This window comes from Filobasidium floriforme (genome assembly GCF_021052385.1).
Source record: "Filobasidium floriforme strain CBS 6241 chromosome Unknown HD553scaffold_3, whole genome shotgun sequence".
NCBI lineage: Eukaryota > Fungi > Basidiomycota > Tremellomycetes > Filobasidiales > Filobasidiaceae > Filobasidium > Filobasidium floriforme.
The window spans coordinates 342,470-364,409 of NW_025763624.1; the positions used below are offsets into that span (position 1 = coordinate 342,470).

The 21,940-nt window shown below is 51.1% G+C and overlaps 8 protein-coding genes across 8 annotated transcripts; 4 read left to right on the top strand and 4 right to left on the bottom strand.

Annotated features, from left to right (window-relative positions):
* Window positions 1-53: 53 nt before the first annotated feature.
* HD553DRAFT_280592 (uncharacterized protein) lies at window positions 54-2,318 on the bottom strand. The gene is made up of 9 exons (XM_046178107.1): window positions 2,057-2,318; window positions 1,962-1,977; window positions 1,825-1,885; window positions 1,602-1,742; window positions 1,312-1,526; window positions 913-1,237; window positions 741-812; window positions 502-660; window positions 54-359 (listed from the first exon to the last, which is right to left on the bottom strand). Exons 1-9 carry the CDS (start codon window positions 2,250-2,252, stop codon window positions 354-356), a joined length of 1,191 nt encoding a protein of 396 aa, XP_046039130.1. The 5' UTR covers window positions 2,253-2,318; the 3' UTR covers window positions 54-353.
* A 288-nt stretch (window positions 2,319-2,606) lies between these two features.
* On the top strand, window positions 2,607-4,561 carry HD553DRAFT_339292 (Las1-like-domain-containing protein; the record flags this gene model as incomplete). The annotated part of the gene is made up of 5 exons (XM_046182427.1): window positions 2,607-2,720; window positions 2,789-3,441; window positions 3,511-4,077; window positions 4,153-4,315; window positions 4,385-4,561. The coding sequence occupies 5 exons, from the start codon at window positions 2,607-2,609 to the stop codon at window positions 4,559-4,561; spliced, it is 1,674 nt and encodes a 557-aa protein (XP_046039131.1).
* A 198-nt stretch (window positions 4,562-4,759) lies between these two features.
* On the top strand, window positions 4,760-6,161 carry HD553DRAFT_154850 (mitochondrial 18 KDa protein-domain-containing protein). The gene is made up of 8 exons (XM_046176776.1): window positions 4,760-5,004; window positions 5,073-5,102; window positions 5,173-5,232; window positions 5,309-5,356; window positions 5,422-5,470; window positions 5,548-5,652; window positions 5,734-5,869; window positions 5,937-6,161. Exons 1-8 carry the CDS (start codon window positions 4,920-4,922, stop codon window positions 6,096-6,098), a joined length of 675 nt encoding a protein of 224 aa, XP_046039132.1. The 5' UTR covers window positions 4,760-4,919; the 3' UTR covers window positions 6,099-6,161.
* A 270-nt stretch (window positions 6,162-6,431) lies between these two features.
* On the top strand, window positions 6,432-10,615 carry HD553DRAFT_347889 (putative integral membrane protein). The gene is made up of 7 exons (XM_046183333.1): window positions 6,432-6,676; window positions 6,751-7,281; window positions 7,343-8,088; window positions 8,152-8,669; window positions 8,740-8,960; window positions 9,022-9,539; window positions 9,599-10,615. The coding sequence occupies exons 1-7, from the start codon at window positions 6,583-6,585 to the stop codon at window positions 10,532-10,534; spliced, it is 3,564 nt and encodes a 1,187-aa protein (XP_046039133.1). The 5' UTR covers window positions 6,432-6,582; the 3' UTR covers window positions 10,535-10,615.
* A 3,005-nt stretch (window positions 10,616-13,620) lies between these two features.
* HD553DRAFT_154999 (uncharacterized protein) lies at window positions 13,621-14,671 on the bottom strand. The gene is made up of 4 exons (XM_046176777.1): window positions 14,567-14,671; window positions 14,418-14,499; window positions 13,825-14,351; window positions 13,621-13,754 (listed from the first exon to the last, which is right to left on the bottom strand). The coding sequence occupies exons 1-3, from the start codon at window positions 14,625-14,627 to the stop codon at window positions 13,838-13,840; spliced, it is 657 nt and encodes a 218-aa protein (XP_046039134.1). The 5' UTR covers window positions 14,628-14,671; the 3' UTR covers window positions 13,621-13,754; window positions 13,825-13,837.
* Window positions 14,672-17,324: 2,653 nt separating this feature from the next.
* On the bottom strand, window positions 17,325-18,731 carry HD553DRAFT_333687 (uncharacterized protein; the record flags this gene model as incomplete). Its single annotated transcript, XM_046182113.1, has 7 exons — window positions 18,585-18,731; window positions 18,480-18,531; window positions 18,260-18,412; window positions 17,821-18,191; window positions 17,661-17,773; window positions 17,441-17,512; window positions 17,325-17,390 (listed from the first exon to the last, which is right to left on the bottom strand). The coding sequence occupies exons 1-7, from the start codon at window positions 18,619-18,621 to the stop codon at window positions 17,325-17,327; spliced, it is 864 nt and encodes a 287-aa protein (XP_046039135.1). The 5' UTR covers window positions 18,622-18,731.
* Window positions 18,732-19,801: 1,070 nt separating this feature from the next.
* On the top strand, window positions 19,802-20,674 carry HD553DRAFT_365001 (uncharacterized protein; the record flags this gene model as incomplete). Its single annotated transcript, XM_046184063.1, has 2 exons — window positions 19,802-19,890; window positions 19,959-20,674. 2 exons carry the CDS (start codon window positions 19,802-19,804, stop codon window positions 20,455-20,457), a joined length of 588 nt encoding a protein of 195 aa, XP_046039136.1. The 3' UTR covers window positions 20,458-20,674.
* Window positions 20,675-20,838: 164 nt separating this feature from the next.
* On the bottom strand, window positions 20,839-21,360 carry HD553DRAFT_268285 (cytochrome b5; the record flags this gene model as incomplete). Its single annotated transcript, XM_046177571.1, has 3 exons — window positions 20,839-20,871; window positions 20,959-21,059; window positions 21,153-21,360. 3 exons carry the CDS (start codon window positions 21,358-21,360, stop codon window positions 20,839-20,841), a joined length of 342 nt encoding a protein of 113 aa, XP_046039137.1.
* Between the last annotated feature and the right edge of the window lie 580 nt (window positions 21,361-21,940).

A 21,940-nucleotide genomic window follows, 5' to 3' on the forward strand; every position in this document is an offset into this window, starting at 1 on the left:
CCGAGATGTATCAATATCAATATGCAAGCCTATACGTGGTCAAGGTTCCAGTGACCGAAGCGATATGCGCCGCAACCAGAATATCAAATAGCTAGGTATAGCCATTTACTACACATGGATTCACAGGGATGTACAGTACGACGCATCGACCCATCTCTCTCTGTTTTCATGAATTATCGACGACGCTTTCTGGACGAAGAAATAATAAGAGATAAAAGACAAGGCCTTGACCTTGCCCGTCCGTCAAGATTGAATCGATCCAGGAATTCAACACCTGGGACGATAGATCAAACAGTCTCCAGAAAGTTTTGAATCGAGAAGATATTGATGACTGGAGATAGAATTGTCGCGATCTATAACTACTGAAGCCGTACAAACCAATCCCATCACGACATACCCCGAGCATATCCGCGTCCGAAATAGCACAAAGACCAGTTCAGCACGCACTCTTACCTTGCGCTTCATGCGCTGCATAATCCCCTCCTTCCGAGAGAGACTCACCAAGTCATCCGTCCGGGCCGCCATGCCCATCCCCGCTGATTGTTCCACCTCGCCCGGTGATGACGAGGGTACAGGCAGGCCGAGGTATTCTACCGTAAAGATGCGCATCAAGGCGTTCCATTTACGTAGTGTCGGCATGTCTAACACGCTGGCGTCATCCTATACATATGAGCGCAGAGATACAGAGCAAGATTGTAAGATGGGATATGTCGTCGAGTTTGGCTGGAGAACGGGCTTACACCGAGAGTGTGCCAGACTCGGGGAAACGGGTTGGCGATCAGGTGTAGGATCGATACGCCTCTTTCCAAGAACTGCCGTATCCGAGTAGATATACTCCTGTCAGCCTTCAGTCCTTCGCGTATACTGGTCACATATGTAAAAGCAATCGCATGTCTCCCAGGCTCGACTTACCGGCCGATGATCATCATCGATCGCTCCCGCCCAGCCGAACCCTTCGAACCATTTCCCCTTCCCCTTGCCCTTGTTCGGCAGCCCTTCCCGGCTCAGCTCTTCCAGCCGATCTTCTACATCAGCTAAGTGCTTGAACAACCAGTGCGTCCGCTTCGAATAACTGGAGATGTGCGGGTCGACTGCGCCTAGGAGGTCGAGCAGGACCAGGTTTTCGATGGTAGAGAGAATCGATGGGGTGGGATCATATCGTCGGGTGGCGAGGTAGGAGGAGTGGTAAGCGTGGGTGTCAGGAAGATAGGTGGATTCCCACCGTTCAGCGAGGTGTCTGACGTTCAAGAGCGGAAGTCAAGTCAGCTTATGCTTCTACCTCGCGACTACTAAGAAAGACGATTGCCTCACCTGGCTCCGTAAATGCTATCCGTCGCCGTCCAATCATGAAAGGCCTCTTCGCCATCGAACAGAACGATCTGCAATGTTGTATGCGCCCACTCTTCGTCTCCCTCGTATTCGTCCGCCTGGACGAGCGTCTGTTTGTGCCGGAGGAGGGGGGTAAGGGATTCAGCCACGTCGAGTAGAGTGGAACAGGGAGCGGCAGAGTCTGTTGCGCCGATGAACTGGGAGCCCATAACAGACATATGAATGCAATGTAAGCCGAGTTCAGCGACTTCCCTAAATCTGGATGGACATACCTGGTTGGCGGGGTACGTATCATAATGCTTGGAATCGAAATGTGCTGACAAGACCAGCTTCGTCGGCGCTTCCGGATCGAATGTCGCGATCAAATTCGTAAAAGTAACATCCCCTATTGGCGTTTTTGAGGTGAAGGCTGTCTATGTAGTCAGATTCCCGTCGATGGATGCGTGTCAGCGTTTAGATGTAGGATGTGTCGTAGATACGGGAGCGAGGACGTACTTCTTCTGTGTGCCAGCCTAGCTTGACGAAGATATCTTTCATATAATTTCTCACATCGGTACTATAGAGATAGCAAGAAAACAGTAAGGTCAGCTTGAAGTACCCTAAATCTCGGTGGAAACACCAGCCAAGCTTACTTATTCTGTGACCCGGCTGAGCAAGAGACAGGAGCGAACGAGCTCGAAATCAGCCTCTGGCACGCTTCACTTTGACTCTTCATGATCCGACTCACATGCTCTCGGTATCAGCAGCCTAGCAAGATGTCCTTCCTCGACGCTCCGCCATGGATCTGGTTTCAGGTCTAATATCGTTCGCAAATCGTCATGATCGAGCCCGTCGATGTACCGCTCGGTATTGAGCTCTTGATTCTTGGATAAGCATGGAAGAGCCAGCCACGATAGACCAAGGAATACGAGGGATGTGCGCATGATGGCTAGCGATGTAGAGCTATCTCACACTCCCGATATCAACAGATCTGTATATCTGTATATACTACTTAGCTACTTGCTACATGCTACTCGCAACAACTCTCACACTTTGCATGAAGTCTGCGTGTTCGGTCATGACCCCTGCCAAGGGTGAGGACCGATCGGAAGCAATTCTCATTCCGGGATCACCACATCACGTGACTAGCCGAACTTTGGATGGTCAAAGTAGATGTTGCAAGTTGCAACCTTGGAAGAATCGACATCGATCGCCAGCAATCTCATAGCTGAAGCACAAATCCATCTAGAATCGTTCCATTGAGATTCATAGCATCCGGTCGCAATATTATCATCAAAATGGTCAACCCTCGACGTGTACCATGGAGCAACGAACGTGAGCTCCGGGATCTGTACGGGATGATCTGGGACGATTTCAGCGATCTTGAAGCCAGAGCTCAGGCGGTCGCCAGGGTGAGCTCAAAGAGCTTGGGCCGAACTTATCACAGCTCCGATGCTGATTTTAGCAATCTTCGATACAGCTGTCGCTCTACGTCTCTTCCCCCTCCGCACCGGTAGCCTTCATCCTTCTCCACTCGCTCCTCTCCCTCACGCTCCTCCCTTACCCTCCGACATCCTCTCAATCCAGACTGGCATCCCGACAAGCCCACGCACTCTCTCTGATCAGGTTCACCAACGGTCTCGTCGACCCACTCCAGACGGGTATGCACGCTCGACCGATGTCGCTCCTCGCTAGACAGATCGGTCTTCCACCGGGCTTGATCGGACTGAGGCACGAGGCTACGCACGAGGACCTGCCGAGTCTAGAAGTACTCAGAGACGGAGTCTGGAAAGCACTAGAGTACCTTCGGGTGGAGACGTTCGAACCTTTGGTCTTCTCCGAAACCAACGGAAATGTGGGATCGTCCCGTTCTCAAGAAAGAAGAGCGGACCTGGAAAATCGGCTGGATACGATATTTCGTAAATACAAAAAGGTCATGAAGAGTTACTTCAGGGAACGGACGAGCAAGAGTATCGGATCCGGGTCGGCTGGGGGGAAAGAGTTGAGGGTGGTCTTGAGGGAGATTGAAGATCTTTTTGAGAAGGCTCTCGAGGAGGAAGATGCCGAGGTGGTCGTGGATGTTTTGACGGTTTCTCTCTTGAAACCTGGATGCTTGATTCCCTCGTCAATACGGTGAGTGTTGGTCTTCAAAATCAATCTTTCGTAAAGATACCAAACTCATAGCCGGCTTCCGCGTACTAGGAAGCGACCCCGAGCGAATCGAGCGGACCCGACCAACATCCCAGCGTTAGACCCGACTACCATCCGTATCTGGTCACCCGTCCTGACCGTCCTATCAAACATCGCTCAGACCACTCGACGGGACGACGAAATCGAAGATCGTAAAGAATCCGAAGATCCCGCTGACTTCCTCGCCGAAGCGTTGGCAAGGAAATGTCTCCAGATCTCCTTGAAGCCCGCTCAGTATGGCGAGGAAACAAAGGTCGATCAGGGAGAATCGGCACCTCTGAATATGGACGAGGATTTCATGGTCATCGATGCCGGCGATAACGAAGAGGGACAGGGTCTTACTGGAGAGTCAGAGGAGAAGGAGTCGGCGGCCATGGAGGAACGGACGTATAGGTTCGCCATTCAGGTCTGGTTGGTTGCGTTATGGACGAACGGGATGGACGAACAGCCACAAAAGAGGGTGGGCGAGGTTGAGATGGATCTTGGGCTGTCAAGCTCGGCCAGGGAGGATCTGGGAAGGACTTTGGGAGAGGGGGTTATGAATCAGCTGCTCAGTGGAAACGGTACAGAAACCGGCAGGTGAATAGACCGTTTGCCTTGCTGGTCTGGCTGTGATGAGAGCCTGGCATAGCTGATATAATACCGGATATATAGTGCTTTAGCATTGTTCCACGCTCTACGGGAATGCGATACCGACTTCGAGACACGGACGGAGCGGATCATACCGGGAACGCAAGAGATGGTGACCGAGCACGATGCGACTATGGATGTCTCGTTAGACGAGATGGAGGCTAGATTGGCTTCATTGCGCAACCTCGTACGTGTTTGACCTGGTGCACAACGTTTATGGCATCAGCCTACTGAGACATCCCACATCACCTCTCAGAACGCAACACGATCCATATCCACTTCGAAATCGTCTTTGGAAACGCCGGCGGCCGCCCAACCGGCTGGCGATATGCAGAGCGCGCCGGGCTGGAAGATGGCCGAGTCTTCGTCCTGGCGTCCCGCCCCTATAGGTGTATGGCAGAGCGGCAAACAGAGGCTGGGCGTAAGGGCATGAAGCATGAACATTGCGCTTTTGTTTACATCGGTAGCTAGCCATGAGCCAAGATGTACAGACGCAGCCGTGCATTCTCAGTGATATGTGCTGGTGCCGAGGTTGGGACGTGGTAGAGGCGTACAAGTCGAGCATATGAGCCAAAAAGGTCCCGGTCACTCCCGGGGACCACCCCCGTCCTCGCCGGTATTCGTCGTGTTGTGTCTGTTTCTTTTCGTCAACTATTGCACCACCACCTGTATACCTGTACACTTGCACACTTGGTACATCTGCCATCTATACTGATCTGACCAACCTCCGACCAATTGACATTAGCTATATAAGCCACATCCAAATACCCTAATTCAAGTTTCAGTCAGAGATGTCGAACAACCAGATCGTAGACCAGGCCATCGAGCTGGAGCACAAGGGAGAGGAGAAGTTGGACAAGCTTGCTGCTCAGGATGGTCAGTCGATTCCATCTGCTGTTCTGCAGATGGTACCCCCGCTGATGTGATTTTCCGCTCCCGTTCAGCTGACAGTACCGACAGCAATGTTCGATACAGTACGTGTCCTTCTGTCTCGAGGCTGTGGAGATTAACGTTATCTGACCAGAATCTTCTGCTCACCTACAGTGGCTTATACTAACCGATTGAGGACCGCCCTGAGTGCGGCTTCGAGGTACACTGCCTACAGTGAGCCCAATCTTTTCGGGAGCTGACAGCTTGATCGTCACGAGCTCGAGCTGATTGCTTGATCCTGTTTCCACAGCTTCGGATGTCGGTGAGGCTTTCCGACCAGTCGTGAACCCCTTGTTCGGTAAGTGCACTCCAGACTGGGTGATCAGACTGTAGTCTGACGAAAGTTTCGTCTGAGACCTATAGTGAAGGCTGCCTACGGTGTCTCCTGGTTGTACCTCCTGGGAGACGTCTCGTTAGTTCACCTGGCCAGACAATACCATATACTCCTTTCACCGTACTGAGCTGCCTTATTATCTGCGATACTTCTAGGTATGAAACCTACAAGGCCAAGCACAACGGTCCGACTGCTTTGGATCTCGCTACGGGACTCGGCGAGAATAGTAGATTAGGGATGGTCGCTGCCAAGCGTGGTATGTGAGTATCAACAGTCGCTGGTCGCTAGTAGTTGAGATTGATGTTTTCGAGAACTGATTTACTGATCTATGCATGACATAGTTTCCAAGCGGTAGCATCGATGGCTCTGCCTGCGTTCACCATTCACCAGACCGTCGCTATCGCCTCCAAGCGCGTCTTTAAGAACACTCTTAACCCTCGAGTCAAAGCATGGGGGCCTACTCTCTCCGGTCTAGCTGTGAGTGACACCTGATATCGGGCGTGCGAATCAGTCTTGTACTCATTACATTACCTGTAATCTCCAGGTCGTCCCCTTCTTGCCCTACCTCTTCGACAAGCCCGTCGAACACGCCGTCGACTATGTATTCGAGAAGATCGAGCACAGACTGGTGGAGAACCACGCCGCCGTCGTAAAGGCCAGTAAGAAGGTCGACGATGTTGTCCAAGCTGTCAAGGACGAGCTATAGCGCAGAGACCATTGCGGAACCACGGAATGTGTAGAACGTAGATGTGAGGTAGATGCGAAATCTGGCAATCTCGACTGCGATATTGATCCCAATTGATCTGGTATAAAACGGGGTCCTCTAATCTTTCTACTCGCACCTACGAGCTCGGCCTGTGAGCCACAGCCATTCGAGCCTCTGTGAGGTCGAGATCGGGAACATGTTCATATGCACCCTGCGAGGTCGAGATCGCCAGTTTGCATCCGCGTGTCCTCGGTCGGTGACCAGGTTAGAGATCTTGAGCTTCACCTTGTTGACCATATCTCTCTCAAGTCTACCAATCGAAGCACTTCGGAATCTCTATACAGAGTTTTCCCGCTAGTTACGATATTTCCGATGAGATAGAGTGCCCTTACGCAAGGTCTGATTGTCATTGCCGTCAATCTTGAAGATCAGGCATAGACGACCGGGCTTTGAGACACGCCAGCTGCCATCCTCTCAGACGACCATGATACCGGCACCTAAGCGGTCGGTGTCGACACCGATCGTGCCCAGGAGAGATGAGGTCTTTGATATAGAGGATGATGACGAAGGATGGCAAGGTAAGCGAGACATCTGTAGGATTAACGGCTTGATGTACAGCTTGATATTAAGTCTCTTCCACTGCCGTTCACAGACATGCCGGTCATCCGTTCGACAGGCAACGCTCCTGCCGGATTCGACAGTGAAGATGATCCGAGGAAGAGGAAGTACCTACCTCCTGTACGGATAGACGAAAATGACGACAAGGAAGGAGGAGGAAACGCTGCTGGCGCCGCGCTCGAGCTGGCACCAGATGTAACGACCGAGCACACCTGGAAGGACAAGGCCGACCAGGACGAATCCGATTATACCCGGTTACGGCTGTTCGAAGACGAAGAATCGGAAGAAGTGCATATGAGGACAAAATACCTGTTTGATGATGACAAGGCGATGACGCCGCTCAGTCAGATGCAGGCCACCAAGGAGATGTTGACCGAAGGTCAGAGGATCGCCTATGTCGGTCTTTCTGCTCTAGTCGCTAGGGAGATGATTCTCGATATGGGCAGAGGATGGCCGCCAGCGAAGAAAGGAAAAGACGAAGAGACAGGAGTAGTCGGGAGTGGGAGACTTTGGATGCTCAAGATTATGGCCAGGCTATATCAGCACATGAACCTGAACGCGGACGGTGAGTGACTGTTTCGCACGCTGTTTTATGGCAATGTCAGCTGATATGAAACACCGGGCAGAGCAACGGATGATCGAATCACTAGCAGAACATGGAGTGCTGGCTGCGGACCTTGTCCCGGCACTGATGACCACACATACCGTCAAGAATCCCGAATATGATCCCGCGGCAGCAAAGGTAATACACGAAGAGCAGGAAGAGAGCGAAGAGGAGCAGGAGGAAGAGGAAGCACGAGTATCGAAAGGCGTGGAGAAAGCTGCCACTTCGCAGGATCCTCCGAAGGCTTCAAGTCTTCGAGCGGAGTTGTTTGGGTCGGACCCTTTCGGACAGCTAGAAGATAGGGCAGAGGCCCCGCCACCGCCTTACGAGGCGCCCAAGCCTAGTAGGAAAAAGTCTAGTAAGAGCGTCAACCCATTCGGCGATGATAGCGACCTCGACGAGGGGGATATAGGGAGCCCATCAGTACCATCAGAAAAGGTTGACAAACCGACAGCAAGCAAAGTGGAGCCTAACTACCCTGAGATTGAGGAGGGCGATATCGCAAATACGCTAGAAGATCTTGTTTTGGGTAACAACAAACCGGACGAACCACCATCTGCGCGGATCCCAGGGGAAAGCGTAGCGATACCCGAGGACAGGACACAGTCCACACCAGCAGTCAGCGCCTCGAAACCCACTAACGCTGCAGAAGTTGTTGAACGAGGTATCAGGGAGGAGGGACCTAAACAGAGCGAGGCTTTGCCCGGAGTCTCCACCGCCTTATCGAAAACGGATGAAAACGTTACGCTTGACATCAGGTGGACTGTGGTGAGTAACATAATGAGCGTGACCGAGAAGACCCAATGAAGCTGATCTGTCAACTTTTATCAGCTTTGTGACATGTTCCTGCAACTGATCGGTGACTCTGTATACGACGCACGGTCGAGGGTGTTTTTGGAAAGGGTTGCAGCGAAATTAGGCCTGACATGGCTAGACGTTACGCGATTCGAGAAGCGAGTCACGGATGCTTTGGAGATCCAAGAAGGCATTGAAAGTCAGAAGCATGGGCAGATCATCGATGGCAGAGCCAAACAATCAAAGCGGAGGCGAATCGCGATGATGGGTCTTGCCACACTGGGAGGAGGTTTGGTCATCGGTCTCTCGGCTGGGCTGTTGGCACCGGTCATTGGAGCTGGACTCGGGGCGGCATTTGCTGGTATCGGTATCTCGGGAACGGGGGCCTTTCTGGGAGGTGCGGGAGGCGCTGCTGTCATCACCAGTGGAGGTATCTTGAGTGGAGGTGCTATTGCAGGCAAGGGAATGCTGCGCAGGACGAGAAGCGTACGGACTTTCGAGTTCCGACCCATCCATAATAATAAGCGAGTCAATTGCTTCATTACCGTACCTGGGTAAGCCTGAACATCACAGCTTCTCGTATGACGCATACGTTGACAGAAGTGCGAAATTTGACGATCACAGCTACATGGCTAGTGCGGTAGATGACGTTACCTTGCCCTTTTCTACGCTCGATTCGATCGTCGGCGACGTGTTTTCAGTTCACTGGGAGCCTGAAATGATGAACGAATTGGGAAACGCTTTGAAAATCTTGACAAGCGAAGTGCTGAGTTCAGTCGGCACGTCCGTGCTGGGAACAACAATGATGATGGGAGGGCTTATGAGCGGTCTCTCGCTCCCAATCGGTATGTGCCGCCGATCGTACATAGTCTCTGACCTCACCGATACTGATGTCATTCTCACCAGTCCTCACAAAGCTGGGTTATCTCATTGATAATCCGTGGTCGAACGCACTGGACAGGGCGTATGCTGCAGGTCTCGTTCTAGCGGACGTCTTGATACAGCGGCATGCGGGCGTTCGTCCTATCTCGCTCATCGGCTTCAGCTTGGGAGCACGTGTCATCTTTTATGCGCTGGACGAGTTGGCAAAACAGAAGGCGTTCGGTATTGTACAGGACGTTTACCTTTTCGGGGCCACCGTGACCGCGCCTAAAGCGACCTGGATGAACGCCCGTAGCGTGGTGTCGGGACGATTTGTGAACGCATACGCCACCAACGATTGGGTACTGGGCTACCTGTTTCGAGCGACAAGCGGTGGACTCAGTACCGTTGCTGGACTGAGGGCCATAGAAAACGTTCCTGGACTCGAAAACATTGACGTCACGGACCGGATTGCTGGACACATGAGTTATCGACCGTGCATGCCGGCCCTGCTTGAATTTGTCGGTCTGCCGATTACGGCGGATTGGTTCGACGAGCCTGATGTGAGTCGGAACGGTGCTTTCAGCGGGTTGGTGTCTCTGTACTGATATTACTTTAACAGGATCCTGAGCTAGATCTCAGTATCCAGAAGAGAACGATCGTTAACGAGCAAGAAGAAGAGCAACAGAAGGCAAAGTCGAAGCTGTGGGGCATTTTCCCTCGCAAGCAGGGCTCGACGTCAGGCCAATCTACGCCCAAAGTCAACCCTCCTCCATCATTCGCCCCCACTGGTGCTGTAAGCCAGGCAGCCGAGTATGATGATGCCGAGGATGATGGTGATATCGGAAAGGGAGGCATCGCTACGCCACCGGTCGCGACACCTCAGGCTCGACTGACCGTGCCGACCAACCCGACCACGATGCCTTCCTCGACGACAAGTTCCACTGGCGATCTGCCAGCGACCGCTGGTTTCGACTTCAAAAAGATTTCGGACGTGCTGGGCAAGAACGTGGACCCGAAGGAAGTGAAGCTTTCTCAACCTTCCAACGTCGTACCAGACAGCGTTCGAAGACTACAAGACCGTGCCCCGCTCGAGAGAGCGGAGTCCGCTCCTCCGCTCGAATACGAGGCGGTTAGTACTACACGCAACGACTACCGCTCCGCCTCTCCTGTTCCGGCGAGAACGTCGCCGCCTTTGTCTACGGCAACCACATTCGATCACAATGCAGATTTCTCTCCACCCGCATCCATCGCGAACACGCCCGATTATTCGAACGAGTGGGCAACACCAGCCGCGCCCATCTCAGCCACATCACAACCGACATCTACAAGGGCCGCGCGTGGTTTCCCCTCACATGTCTTGCAGTCCGCAACCAACATTTTCAGCAAAGATCTGGATGAACTCTCTCACTTTGGCGGCCCTGTCGATGACGAAGACGACGAAGGAGGCGACATAGGTGGTTTCGGAAGAGAGAGCAAGGGCGTTGCGACTTCAGACTGGTCGACTTACCCCGATCGCAAGCCTAAAGATGACTGGGCGCTCAACAATCCATGGTAGATGAATGACGGCTCAACACAGTAGTTGTATCAAAGCATTTACATGCACAGGCATCGACCGATTTAATGATATCTCCTGGTGTCCGTTGTCTTCTATGGGTCTCGTCCGAATAGGTGTGCTCGTCCAAGAATTGTCCAGCCGTGGCGTTCTCCCGAGGAACGGACGGCTTTCTAAGCGCTATGGTTTCGTCGATCTTGACCTCAAGCAATACTAGATGACGTTGGTGAGGAGCCTTGTATCTCCCTTTGTATGTTAAGAATGTCATCTGCGTTTCTTATCATCAACGTCATGACATCAGCATACATAAGCTACTTGGCGCTCGATGTGGACACATGCTGTAGACGTTCAGTCAAATTATATCCCATCCGATATCGCGCAACTACAGTCTCAACTTTCCACCTGCTAAATCAAGGGTCGGGTTTGATGGCGGTTCCGTTTGAAGTCCTGACGAGGACGACGAGATTGCTTAGCCAGGAGATCCGATCCGAAGCTAGCTGTGCTTACCTGGGTTTCTCCGGCTCGATTGCAAGGAGTTCGTGCCAGTCGATCGTTTCCATCACTTCGAAGGCGTAGGTACGATTCTCATCCTCTTCATCTTCAAACACTTCCCGGTTCTTCCGATAAATATGAAGGAGTGGCAGGAATACACGAACCCCCATAGCTTCTATGCTGTCCGTCTCCCACTCAGCGGGGTCGCCAAGATAGTGATGGGTGACGAAGTGTTTGCACAGCCAGGGGTCTTTCACGCGCACGGCGTAGACCAAATAGTTGAGATCCGCCGGATCACTCTTCAAGTACGAGAGCACGACGATGTTGTGCAACATCGGAGCGAATGCGTATCTCTTCGCCATATCATGAAGGTTGGATAACCAATAGTTGTCGAGAAGCACCTTTGGTTGACTGAGCTGGTCGATCACATGGCGTATCATACCCAGCAATCCTAGCATAGAATAGCGATTGTCCGAGAAATTTAGAACATCTTGGCTGGAAAGATCGTTGGTGGCGGAAGGCAAACCAGCCAAGAGTCCCGGAATACCGAGCTAGATACAGGAAGCGGCCTTATGAAATCGAGCTTTAGACCCAGCACGACAACTTGGACTGACCTTAGCATGAGAATGGACTTCGGGAACTGTACATCGTCCTTCTCGTCTTCGAACTCTAGCAAGACCATCTCTTCAATAGCCATGGCGGACACGTTGAATCCCTTTTCCGGCTGGGGTGTTGATACCAGAATGCTCAAGATGCTGACTCGATCGTCGACGATCGCTTGTCGCGCAATCTGTCTCGCTCCAACCAAAGTTGACAACAGATGGTTGAATGACCCTCCTAAGAAAAGGCGCCGTCAATTCCCGCTTCGCCTTATCGCTGAAGACCAAATACGACTGCAACAAAGCGGGATTTGGGCAGCTTTCAGAATGATGATGACAATATGACAATAGATCAATGGACGTATGCGACCGTTCTGGTCGGTTAAAACATTCTGCAGAATCTCGTAATAGTAAATAACCACACTGCTCGACGCTCTAATGCGCCAGTAGCCAATGTCTTCCCAATATCGCGGCCCATTCTACTGACATGTTATTCTCATTGTATCGAGCGTGCGTATCGAAAGCGATGTGGAGCGCTCAGCAGGTCCTATGGCTCTTTGCTAATAAGCTGAAACAAAGCTCGTGTGTCGTCAGGTAGTGCGCGGCGATTCATGTCAGCAAATTTGGACGTACCGCTCCTGTTCGGATTAGATCTATCACCTTATTGGTTCTCATCACTGTGTTCCAGTGGCCCCGGTTTACATCTGGTTGCGCTCGAGGATAGGACTTGATAAGGCAATGCCACAACTCCCAACCGATGATGTCGATCTGCGCGCGAGTCCAGTCGACAGGGTCACTCATCGGCCAACGTTGCAAGACGTATCCCAGCAAATGCACGTCCTTGCTCATAACAGCCCAGACGAAGTAGTCGAATTGTCGATCTTTATATTCGTACTGCTCATCTTTTTGGATCACGAATAAGCAGGTGTGGCGTATAAGATCGACGACGTCGTATTTATCTGCCAACTCCCAGACGCGACGTGCATCAGCTCCACTGGGAATCCGATAGATGGTCCAAGGGTTTTTGAAGGCTTTCATGAGGCTCAACAGGCTACGCATGGCGACGGGATACTCTGTAAACAGCAAAGGCCTTGATTTTTCGGTCTGGGGTGAATCTGAGGTCCTGGCGATGTCAAAGGCATCCCGCAATACAGAGCTGGGGAGTAATCGTATAGCCAGACTAACATCAACGAGACGAATGAGTTTGTCTGATTAATTTTTCACTCACCTTTGGCTGAGCACCTGCTGTGATACTTTCCATCTTGCCCCATCCGTAAATGCCACTTCAATGCCATCAGTCGATCCGGGTACTATTGTAGCGCAATGCCTTCAGCAATCGAGAAAGGGCAAAGAGCCCGGGACTACTGACGCGAGAACATAGCTTGGGTCGCTGTCATGAGTGAGTCCAGCTGATCTTGAGGTTTGCTAATTATCCAGTCGGATGGCTGCGCGTTTCGATACGAAGATAGTGTTCAGGATGGCAAGATGACAACGATGATAAAGCCAGAAGCTAGAAGTCAGCGATCTTCTAGCCTGATGACGCTTAGAATTCCTTTATATGATCGTAGGTAGAGCTGTCGACGCCGCGATGCCTGTTGTTCTCGCTGATCGCTGATGGAACCTTCCGAAATTGTCTCATGGCGAATCGCTCGTCGCCATCATTAATTAGATCCCGCGACCGCAGTAAGCACCCTCCCTTCAACCTTTTGTTCGATTAGCCGCGAGGGTGCATCGACAACGGAGGACTCGAATGGTTTGCTTTGTTGACTATCTCGCTATTATCTATGAAGGCATGAGATTCATCGCCGCTTTCGTGATCTTCGTGACGCTACGCTGCTAGTGCAGTTCGCCGTGAGAAGGGTCGTACTCGTGTTTCAAGTAACAATAACGTTGACGCCCGCTAGCAGTCTCAGGTCAGCCCAAAACACATCGACGGTCGACCCTGGCCATATCTGACGAATGGCTGAACCACTAGAGATAGGCAAGCAAAACTTGAATGGCAAGATAAATGCAGTACTGTAACCATGATACTTTATATAAGGCTTGGTATCGATTAAGGCATTTCTCTACCATTGGCACTGCAGCACGCCTCTCATCGATCCGTGCGATCCTTCGCTGAGAGTTTGCCACGCCTGATTAGACAGATTAGACAGATGATATTCAGCTTCTTGATAGAGAACAGCTGCCCAGTCCCAGACATACCCTGATGTGCAAGTTACTTTTCGAAAAAAGATTCCCAACTCATGGACTTTGCGACGACTGTCCAAGGGGAAGTGGTGCGAAGACGGATGGCCTCGCGATAAGACATCATGAGAGTGTACCACCTCGCCCATCCCAGGATCTCTATTTGCTTGCGATCCCAATCGATGGGATTGAACATTTCCGCATGATTCAACACATACTTTGCTAGACGGAGGTCCCCGGTGGTCACGGCCCATTTTAAGCAGTCAAAGTGCAGCTCGTCCGAGCCATGCATACGTTGATGAATTTTGAACGCAGCGGTGTAACATACGGGTCCCACGATGTCGTACTTGTCCGCTAGTTTGTATACGGCATCTGCATGTTCACTCGGCGGGAACAGCTCGAAAACGCTCTCATTCCATGGTGACCAAAGAGCGGCCACGAGATCCAGTAGGTGTCCCATCGGGACGGGATCTTCGTCCAGAGGAATCGACTCGGTTGTCCCAGGGGATGTACTTGAGAACGCTAAAGCGTTGCGAATGACGGGACTAATATCGATGACTTCAATATCTCACATATGCGGATGAAGAAAGGCACCGCTCGAGACTGCGTACCTGAGATATAGAGCTTCTTTCGATATAGATCTGCGAGTACCGTCCGACAGAATCACTTCGACGGTCTCGCCGGGCTCCGCGTCTAACGAGTAAGGATAAACCAAGTAAGCCTATCGATATTGACGGCAGGGCGGAGTACCATGATTGACCTGCTCTGACCGGAGTCCTATCATCTCCCAGCAAGCCTTTCGCGTTGTCGTCCAAGTCCATTCTGCTGATTTTCACACGCTTGCTCACGCTTGCTATTCGGAGACGATGTGTACGTCGAGTTCTGACGGATCATCGAGGTATGCAAATAATGGTATCATACTCTCGACGACTTGGTTCACCCAGCCATCGTCGATCTGATCTGGGTGATTCAACCGATCTCGTCACGGATTACGCGCTAAAAGGTTGTGACGGGAAAAGTCTCTAGGCGCGAGGCGTTCTTGTCATGAAAAACGGAGAAACAGTCTGTTTGAAGATTGTCGTTGAACTTACAGAAATACAGGCACTCAATTGTTACTGAGTTTTTGTCTCCACCATTTATCAACCTGGCAAGTATATCGCTTCTAAATTTGCGCATATTCATGAGTAACTCCCGAGTGACGGATCATCGGATGACTTGTTCAGCTCTGAAGTCCTGGGATTTGGAACACAATGTGGCGCGGATTTTCGAGGTACAGCCGTCCGCATTCAGCTTCACTTGCAGAGCAGCCATGGTGAAGAAGGTTGAGTTGACCTCTACACGAATACCTTGCTCTGCTTCTGGTCGGGAAGCAGTAGAAGGGAATTTATCTCGATCACTCGACAACCTCGGCGTGAAACTCAAATTCTATCAGAGGAACAATTTCATTACGAGAAGATGAATTGGAACTTCCTATCGTATCATCCACACTGTCTATCCCGCCTATGATTACACGCTAACTATTCCTCTGCATTCTCGCGCTTTGTATAACTCTGCTCACGCTACCTATATCCTTGCATTGTCTCACTACCTGTTCTTCTGCATTCCACGCTCTATGTGCCTTCTGAGTCACGGGGTTGAGCTATGTGAGAGGTTTGCTGAGCCTTTAACTCCTTTTGTCCAATTGTACATCTCACGATATCGCGAGAGCCTTCCAAGGTAACATATTTTCAGCTTTGTAGTCACAAAAAAACAACGACCAGGCCTTAAGAACTAACGCTGCGATACTACCTCGCGCAGATCGACCACTTCACTCGGGCCGAAGCCGCCTTCCAATCCCTCTCGGCACCTTTTGCGGCGAGCGGGCGGGGAAAAGCCTTAAAAAGAACGAAGTAGATTTCGTATCCAATCAACTCAACCTGGGAGCGGGTCCAATATACGGGATCTTCCATGTTTGACGCAGAGAGAATATGGGTGCAAAGCCAAGGGTCACCGTATTTGATGGCGTAGACCAGTGAGTTGAATTGTGCCGCCGGATCATTGAGACCAACTCGAAGGATGAGACTCGTGTAGACATTGTGCACGACCGCCGAGACGTCGTATTTGTCGGCGATCTGTACGATGTTCACCGCATGCTCCGCAGGCACCAGTGAGGGCATACAACCGGACGGACGGATGGATCCCCACATGAGATTGAGAACCGCAATCATATCACGCCGCGCGTCAGGCAGCTTCAGACTCTTTGACCCCGATTCGTCCTGAGGCGTGAGGGCCGGAGAAGTCAAGTCCATCGCGTTCCTGAAGACCGAGCTGCATTTCGAACAGATATCGCCCATGTGTAAGTTCTCGAGGAACGCTATGCGGTGAGATATCTGACTAACCTGATTCGGAGGACCTCTTTGGGATAGCTGACCGGGGCAAGCTTGTCATCGAAGCTGATGCTAGCCATCTCGCCCTTGTCGACGACTTTCGCTCACCTGCGGCCGGGTTCTTTACTGTTGAGTTACAGTCGGCGTTGAGTTTTCTGCCTTTCAGCCTGACATGTCTCACAACGCTTACGTCCAAACGGCGCGATCAGCGACCGGGTCGGCAGTTTCGATAGTGGCTTTTTTGCCTGCACCAATGTAAATTTTTGAGCTTCCACATATTACCTGGATGTCGAGGCCATAAGTTTGCGCTGAGTGACGTTTCATACCGCCGGTCGAAGGCACAAGAGTAGCATTGACGGCATTAGATTGGAGAACAGAGTGAATCCAAGGGTACATCGTTGTTGACCTGCGCAGCGGTTTCGGTTCAGACCAAGATCTCGAGATGATCCAGAATCGTCTCTCTGCGTGTCGAGCCTTTATATTGTGGCGGACGAGAGGAAGACGATATCTCAGTAGAAAACCTTGCGACAACAGATTGTCATCCTGTTTGATCAGCCTCCTTTGGGTGTGATTGTCTTCGGGGTGGATCATGGATAGCCTCCTTCAACCGATGATCTGCCGATAGCCCGAAGATCTTATGTCCTCATCTCTTTCGATCGTCCGATCTGACCGGGCAAAATCCAGGATCGTTGTGTAGTCTGTCTACCCCTTCGGGCGATTTACGAAGCAGCATGAGTGACGCTTTCGAAAAGTAATCATGTGTCCCCTGTTCCGTCAAAGTCGTATTAGCAGAATGCGCGACAACAAGACTAGCTTCTCGTCTCTGATCCATGATCGGGGAAGAGATACACGACGAATCAACCGATGTGGACCGTCAGAGTTTAGGCTGGGCGCGCTAATCGAATGGTCAACCTTCCTTTCGATTGTTGTTCGGTGTCACAGGGTCGGACAGCCAGTAATATAAACACAAACAGAATGCGCTAATTCTTACTGGATACGTCGGGTCGCGTGGAGTGAAGAGGGAACAAGACGCCACTGAGCGGTCGAAACGTTTATCAGCCATCGAAAGGCACATGAGGGAGTGTGCATACTGTATAAGCCCTGACTGCAATATCAGATCCATGACGACGTGAACGATGCTGTTAGGCTTGATTATGGACCGAGCGTGAAACAGGATTCAGGTCTATCCGAGCTTAAATTCGTACCGAGAGCATATTTCTATATTGACCACAGATCGTATATCATCGGTCTCATAACTTGTGACATACGCCACCAGGTAATGTAATCGCATACTTGTAATATCGGAACTCAAGCGATGTTCCACCTTCCAAATCGCGGTGCTGACACATTTCCGGTCGATCGCTTTTGCGTATACAGTCCTCAAAAGCTCGTAAAGGCAGAATACTTAGCCCATAAACTGTCAGTACAACCAGATTAGCGATCTCGGATGAAGGCCTTCGATACAGGTTGCAAACCTGCCGTACATACTCCGTTCGCGACAACGATCACTTCTGCAGAAGCTTCTTCCACGGAACCTCCCCAGCCGCCTTGGCCCACAGAGATTCCTGGTCCTTGGTCGAATACGTAGCCCTGGGATACGCCTGCACGAGCGAATACCAAAATTCGAACCCCAATTGATCGATCGTACATCTTTGCCAGTTCGCAGGATCGCCCATCTGCAAACGCGATGCTACGTAATGACAGAGCCATGGGTCCCTCGAATTGGCGGCGTATGCCAAGGCCGCCGATTGAATAGTCTTCAAATATCCTCTATCTTCCGCCTGCATGATCAGCAGGGTGTATGCGGTATGGACGGGGCCGGACACGTTGTATTTATCCGCGAGCTTGACCAGGTCGGAAGCTTGAGATGCAAGCATGAGGTTGGCTGTCTGTTCTTGAGGCCTGATGACGCTCCACAGGATTTCGAAGAGTATGATTGCGATCTGAGGGTCTTCGTCGATGTTCATGGTCATCGTCTTGTGAGGCTGGAGAAGATTCAGAGCATCACTCAAAACCGAGCTATGCAATCACGACAACAATGAGCATCCAAGGCGTGGTCTCATAACCATTGAAGCCAGATGGCTCACCTTAGTCGTAGCACATCTATCGGATATTCGAATGCGTGACTCTCGGGTCCGAAAGAGACCTTGACCATCTCATCGATGCCAGAGGGGAGGGAAGGTGGCCATGCGCAGATCTGAGGTTGAAACAACGCGATCGAAATCGGTCTCCGAAGTACGCTTCAGGTGGTATTGGGGATTCGTTGTCAGACTCTGTCTATTTGTGGACATGGTTCTATTCCCTTACGAGAGATCCGGCTTAACGGGGGTCACACTGTCTACATCCGGTTCTTCGTACGCTGCGCTTCATGATCAGTCATGCTTTCTGTCGCTGACTGTTACCGCCGCTTACCTTTTCTTTTTATGCCGCCGGACCGTTTGCTACTCATCTTGAAGATTCCTGTTTGCGCTTCGACGAATCAAGACGTTAAGGCTTCGTGCTGCAGGAAGTGTCTTCAGTGCGTGATTTTAGCGTCGGGATTGCCTTCTTCAAGTGCCCATACCTCTTTACATACGCAAGGGATTTCTGCTACACTAGGGAAATGTAACGATATCTTGCTTCTCGGGAAGCCAAATCAACGACTTTTTCGCTTTTGTTTGTTGCTAAGCGAAAGTGGGTCGCTTGCAGCGAGATTCGCGTGATTTTCGATGTGGCAAATGGCTCATCACCCCATTCTCGATCCGATCGGAACGAAATGCAACGAACATATTGATTGCAGAATTGCAGATTTCAGACGACCCCTCGATTAAATTCCGGAAGGGAATGCTATCAAGCATTATAGCATTGTGAGTTGGAATGCTGATAATTTGATCAGGCCCTGAAATCCACAACGCACATTGGGGTAAGCGCGCGTGAATGATGTCGGGTCTCGCTTGACGTAGCGACTCTACTAGGATAAGCACTGGCTCGATTTCTCGGTACGTAATACTAGTACTATTACCATTCCAGGTTCCACTGTAATCTGGATAATATTGCGTGGCAAGCCGATGCGCCGAAGCGACCGATGAGAGATGGGGTGATGACCACGATGACATGATGATCAATTTCCAACCGTCCGTGATTCTGATGGCGTTCTAGAAGGATCATCCGATCGATCCACCTAGATCCACCTCAAAGGACCCTTTGGAAAAGGTGATACCATTCTCTCGAGGACCTAGCGTCCGTCGCTCGTGATATATAGAGACGTAGGGTACTTTAATAATTGTTCATCCGGCCAAAAAAGTAATCTCATTACCGTGCACACCGTCTCGAGTTTGTACAGCGTACTTGGTATTGAACGCTTGCTACTGCTGACAGTATCATCCCTTGTGAGTCATAACACAATGTCGTGGGAAGCAACATATAAGTATTGGACTGAGCATCGGCACGATCACTGGATCTCGTGTCTAGCTTCAGCGACCGAGTACTATCTCGTTCTGAATTCGGGACAGACTGGCAACCGTTAGAGCCGAGTCAGTCTTCCTCATCGAGCTACTAGTCAACAGTCTGTAAGCTGCGAATACTGACAAATCTTCAACGGGTATCTTGCATATCGCGTGCATACTAGGCAAAAGAACCGGCAGGTGACGATGGTCATGATCAAAGTCAAGTTCAACAATGACAATGACGGCGACAAGAATTGTGGCCGAGAATATCCGATCGAAGTCCTCAAGTTAAGGTCAGGCAGGTCGAATCTACGATGAGTTTGATCAACGGTAGCTGATCCTCACTGTTAGCATGTCGTAGCTCCGTGCTGAGAGACAGTATGGAGTTTGCTACCGACGGGGTCATCAATTTACCGGAGAAACGCCACGTCATGGAGGCGATTCTGGACTTCATGCAAACCGCTTACGACAGCCCTACCGACACCACGAAATTAAATCCGGTATCGCATGGCATCGTCGTCGATTTTGTCGCTCTGGCCGATAAATACGACGTTACTGGTACCGTGCACAATGCCCTCTCACTTGCTATAATCAGGGCGCTACATGACAGCAACCAATCCGACTCCAACTACGACTGCCTCGTATACGCCTTTCGAGCCAGGGACGCTTGGCTTTGCCAGTATGTGATCCGTCATCTCAGACTCAACGATCCTGCCGATTGGGAGTGGCGCTCGGTCGAAGTATTGGGCTTCAAGGCCTGGCATTGTCTAGTCAAGGCATACCCTCGCGTCTCTGGTATGGGGGTGAAAGTGAAGTGGGAGTGTACTGCCGAACAAATCGATTTCAAAACCTTTTTTTAAGGATTTCCCCGCCACACCAGGTACGCCTGGTCTTTATGTTCTCAGCGATCCGGTAGTGACAATCGCTGACGTCTGATTTAGGCTCGGATCGGTCGCGTTAGCTACACCGACATCCGCCTATTACAGCACGTCTTCCCGGAAGCCATAGCGCTAGTATCGACTAGACAATTGTGGTTTTGAGATCCATCACGTTTCCTCAACCATTACCCGTGATCGACCGATCGCTTCGGTATCCACAGCTCCAAAATCGAATATGATATTTCATCGTATTGTCTGTATCGAATCTCACGTCCCCTGAACAGATTATGGGAAGGACGACTTCAGCGATTGTTCTCCTTGTTCCCTCTGGCTCGTCGGTCTTCTGCTTGCAAGGCACGCTGATCACTGCGAGACCTTGCCGACAACATTGTACCTCTAATCCACCCCAAAGCCAAATCAAACCCTCCGATCAGCTTCCTCACCCACCACTCTCCCTCGAAATCCGTCCAACGGCAAGCTTACCTTTGAGAAGAAATCGTACCACTGATCCAAGACCTTCATCTCGGCCGGTTCGAGCGTCTTGTAATCCGGGATCGCGTCTTCGGGCTTCAAGGATGATTTGCCTGTGCAACCCGAATAACGCTGGGTCAGTAAGAGACATCACCACATACTACTGCGTAACAAGGGGAAGAAGAAACAACGTAGACGAGACATACCGAGTCCGACGCTCCCATCCTTTCCAGCAAAGATGTTGTAACTACCTCCGGGTCCGTACATCTCTTTCTTGGCCGTTACGTCAAAGACGGTTCCCTTTATGGCCAAGTAAATGGGCTTGTTTGGATCCGATCCGTCGTGTTGAGAGAGGGTGGCGATGGAAATGGGGTCAGATTTGGGTGCGGCGAGAGAGGCGGAAGGGGGTGACATGATGGAGGCGGTCTACTCGCGAGAACGAAATGCAAAAACAGGATGAATATGCCGCAGGCGATGCACTCATGTCTTGCGACAGCGAGAGCGTACCTTCTCCACCCCAGCCCCAACCGCGGCATTCTTCAACCCCTGGATCGAGTTGCCTTCCTGTTGCTCTCCCATCCTTCGATGATCCTTCTCCTTGATTTCGTACTGTTTAGGTAGATAGACGAAGAAATAACACCCGACGACGATCGAGATGAAGGTGACGAGGAGTCCGGTCGTGTTCTCAAAGTAGCTTAACGGGTTGTAAGCGTCGTTCGAGTTGGACATTAGGTTGGTGTGAAAGTCGTCCGGAGAGAGGAGAACTCGAGTAGGATGGTAGGAGGTAGGTATATGAAAGAAGTAGTTGTGAGCGATATGATAGGGTCTAGGCCGAGAGTGGCTGAAGCGTGCTGACGTGGTCAATTCAGAATCACGTGACCTTCACAACTGCGCAACTGCCTACCGCGACATCGATCCTTGATCTTCTGTATCATGCAACCGGTTTCATTTTCGCAGGCTTGAAACTACACAACATACATGCATGCTACATGCT

What these genes read in the sequence shown, in the direction of transcription:
- HD553DRAFT_347889 (XM_046183333.1), top strand. Translation starts at nt 6,583, where the DNA reads ATGATACCGGCACCTAAGCGGTCGGTGTCGACACCGATCGTGCCCAGG. An exon ending in TGCTTCATTACCGTACCTGG is followed by an intron (nt 8,670 to 8,739) that starts GTAAGCCTGAAC and finishes TGACGATCACAG; the next exon opens with CTACATGGCTAGTGCGGTAG. An exon ending in ATTGGTTCGACGAGCCTGAT is followed by an intron (nt 9,540 to 9,598) that starts GTGAGTCGGAAC and finishes TTACTTTAACAG; the next exon opens with GATCCTGAGCTAGATCTCAG.
- HD553DRAFT_280592 (XM_046178107.1), bottom strand. Translation starts at nt 2,252, where the DNA reads ATGCGCACATCCCTCGTATTCCTTGGTCTATCGTGGCTGGCTCTTCCA. An exon ending in ATACGTACCCCGCCAACCAG is followed by an intron (nt 1,527 to 1,601) that starts GTATGTCCATCC and finishes ATGGGCTCCCAG; the next exon opens with TTCATCGGCGCAACAGACTC. An exon ending in TCGATGATGATCATCGGCCG is followed by an intron (nt 813 to 912) that starts GTAAGTCGAGCC and finishes CGGATACGGCAG; the next exon opens with TTCTTGGAAAGAGGCGTATC.
- HD553DRAFT_154850 (XM_046176776.1), top strand. Translation starts at nt 4,920, where the DNA reads ATGTCGAACAACCAGATCGTAGACCAGGCCATCGAGCTGGAGCACAAG. An exon ending in TTCGAGGTACACTGCCTACA is followed by an intron (nt 5,233 to 5,308) that starts GTGAGCCCAATC and finishes CTGTTTCCACAG; the next exon opens with CTTCGGATGTCGGTGAGGCT. An exon ending in CTACTCTCTCCGGTCTAGCT is followed by an intron (nt 5,870 to 5,936) that starts GTGAGTGACACC and finishes TGTAATCTCCAG; the next exon opens with GTCGTCCCCTTCTTGCCCTA.
- HD553DRAFT_154999 (XM_046176777.1), bottom strand. Translation starts at nt 14,627, where the DNA reads ATGGACTTGGACGACAACGCGAAAGGCTTGCTGGGAGATGATAGGACT. An exon ending in TAGGACTCCGGTCAGAGCAG is followed by an intron (nt 14,500 to 14,566) that starts GTCAATCATGGT and finishes CTTACTCGTTAG; the next exon opens with ACGCGGAGCCCGGCGAGACC. An exon ending in AAAGAAGCTCTATATCTCAG is followed by an intron (nt 14,352 to 14,417) that starts GTACGCAGTCTC and finishes CATCGATATTAG; the next exon opens with TCCCGTCATTCGCAACGCTT.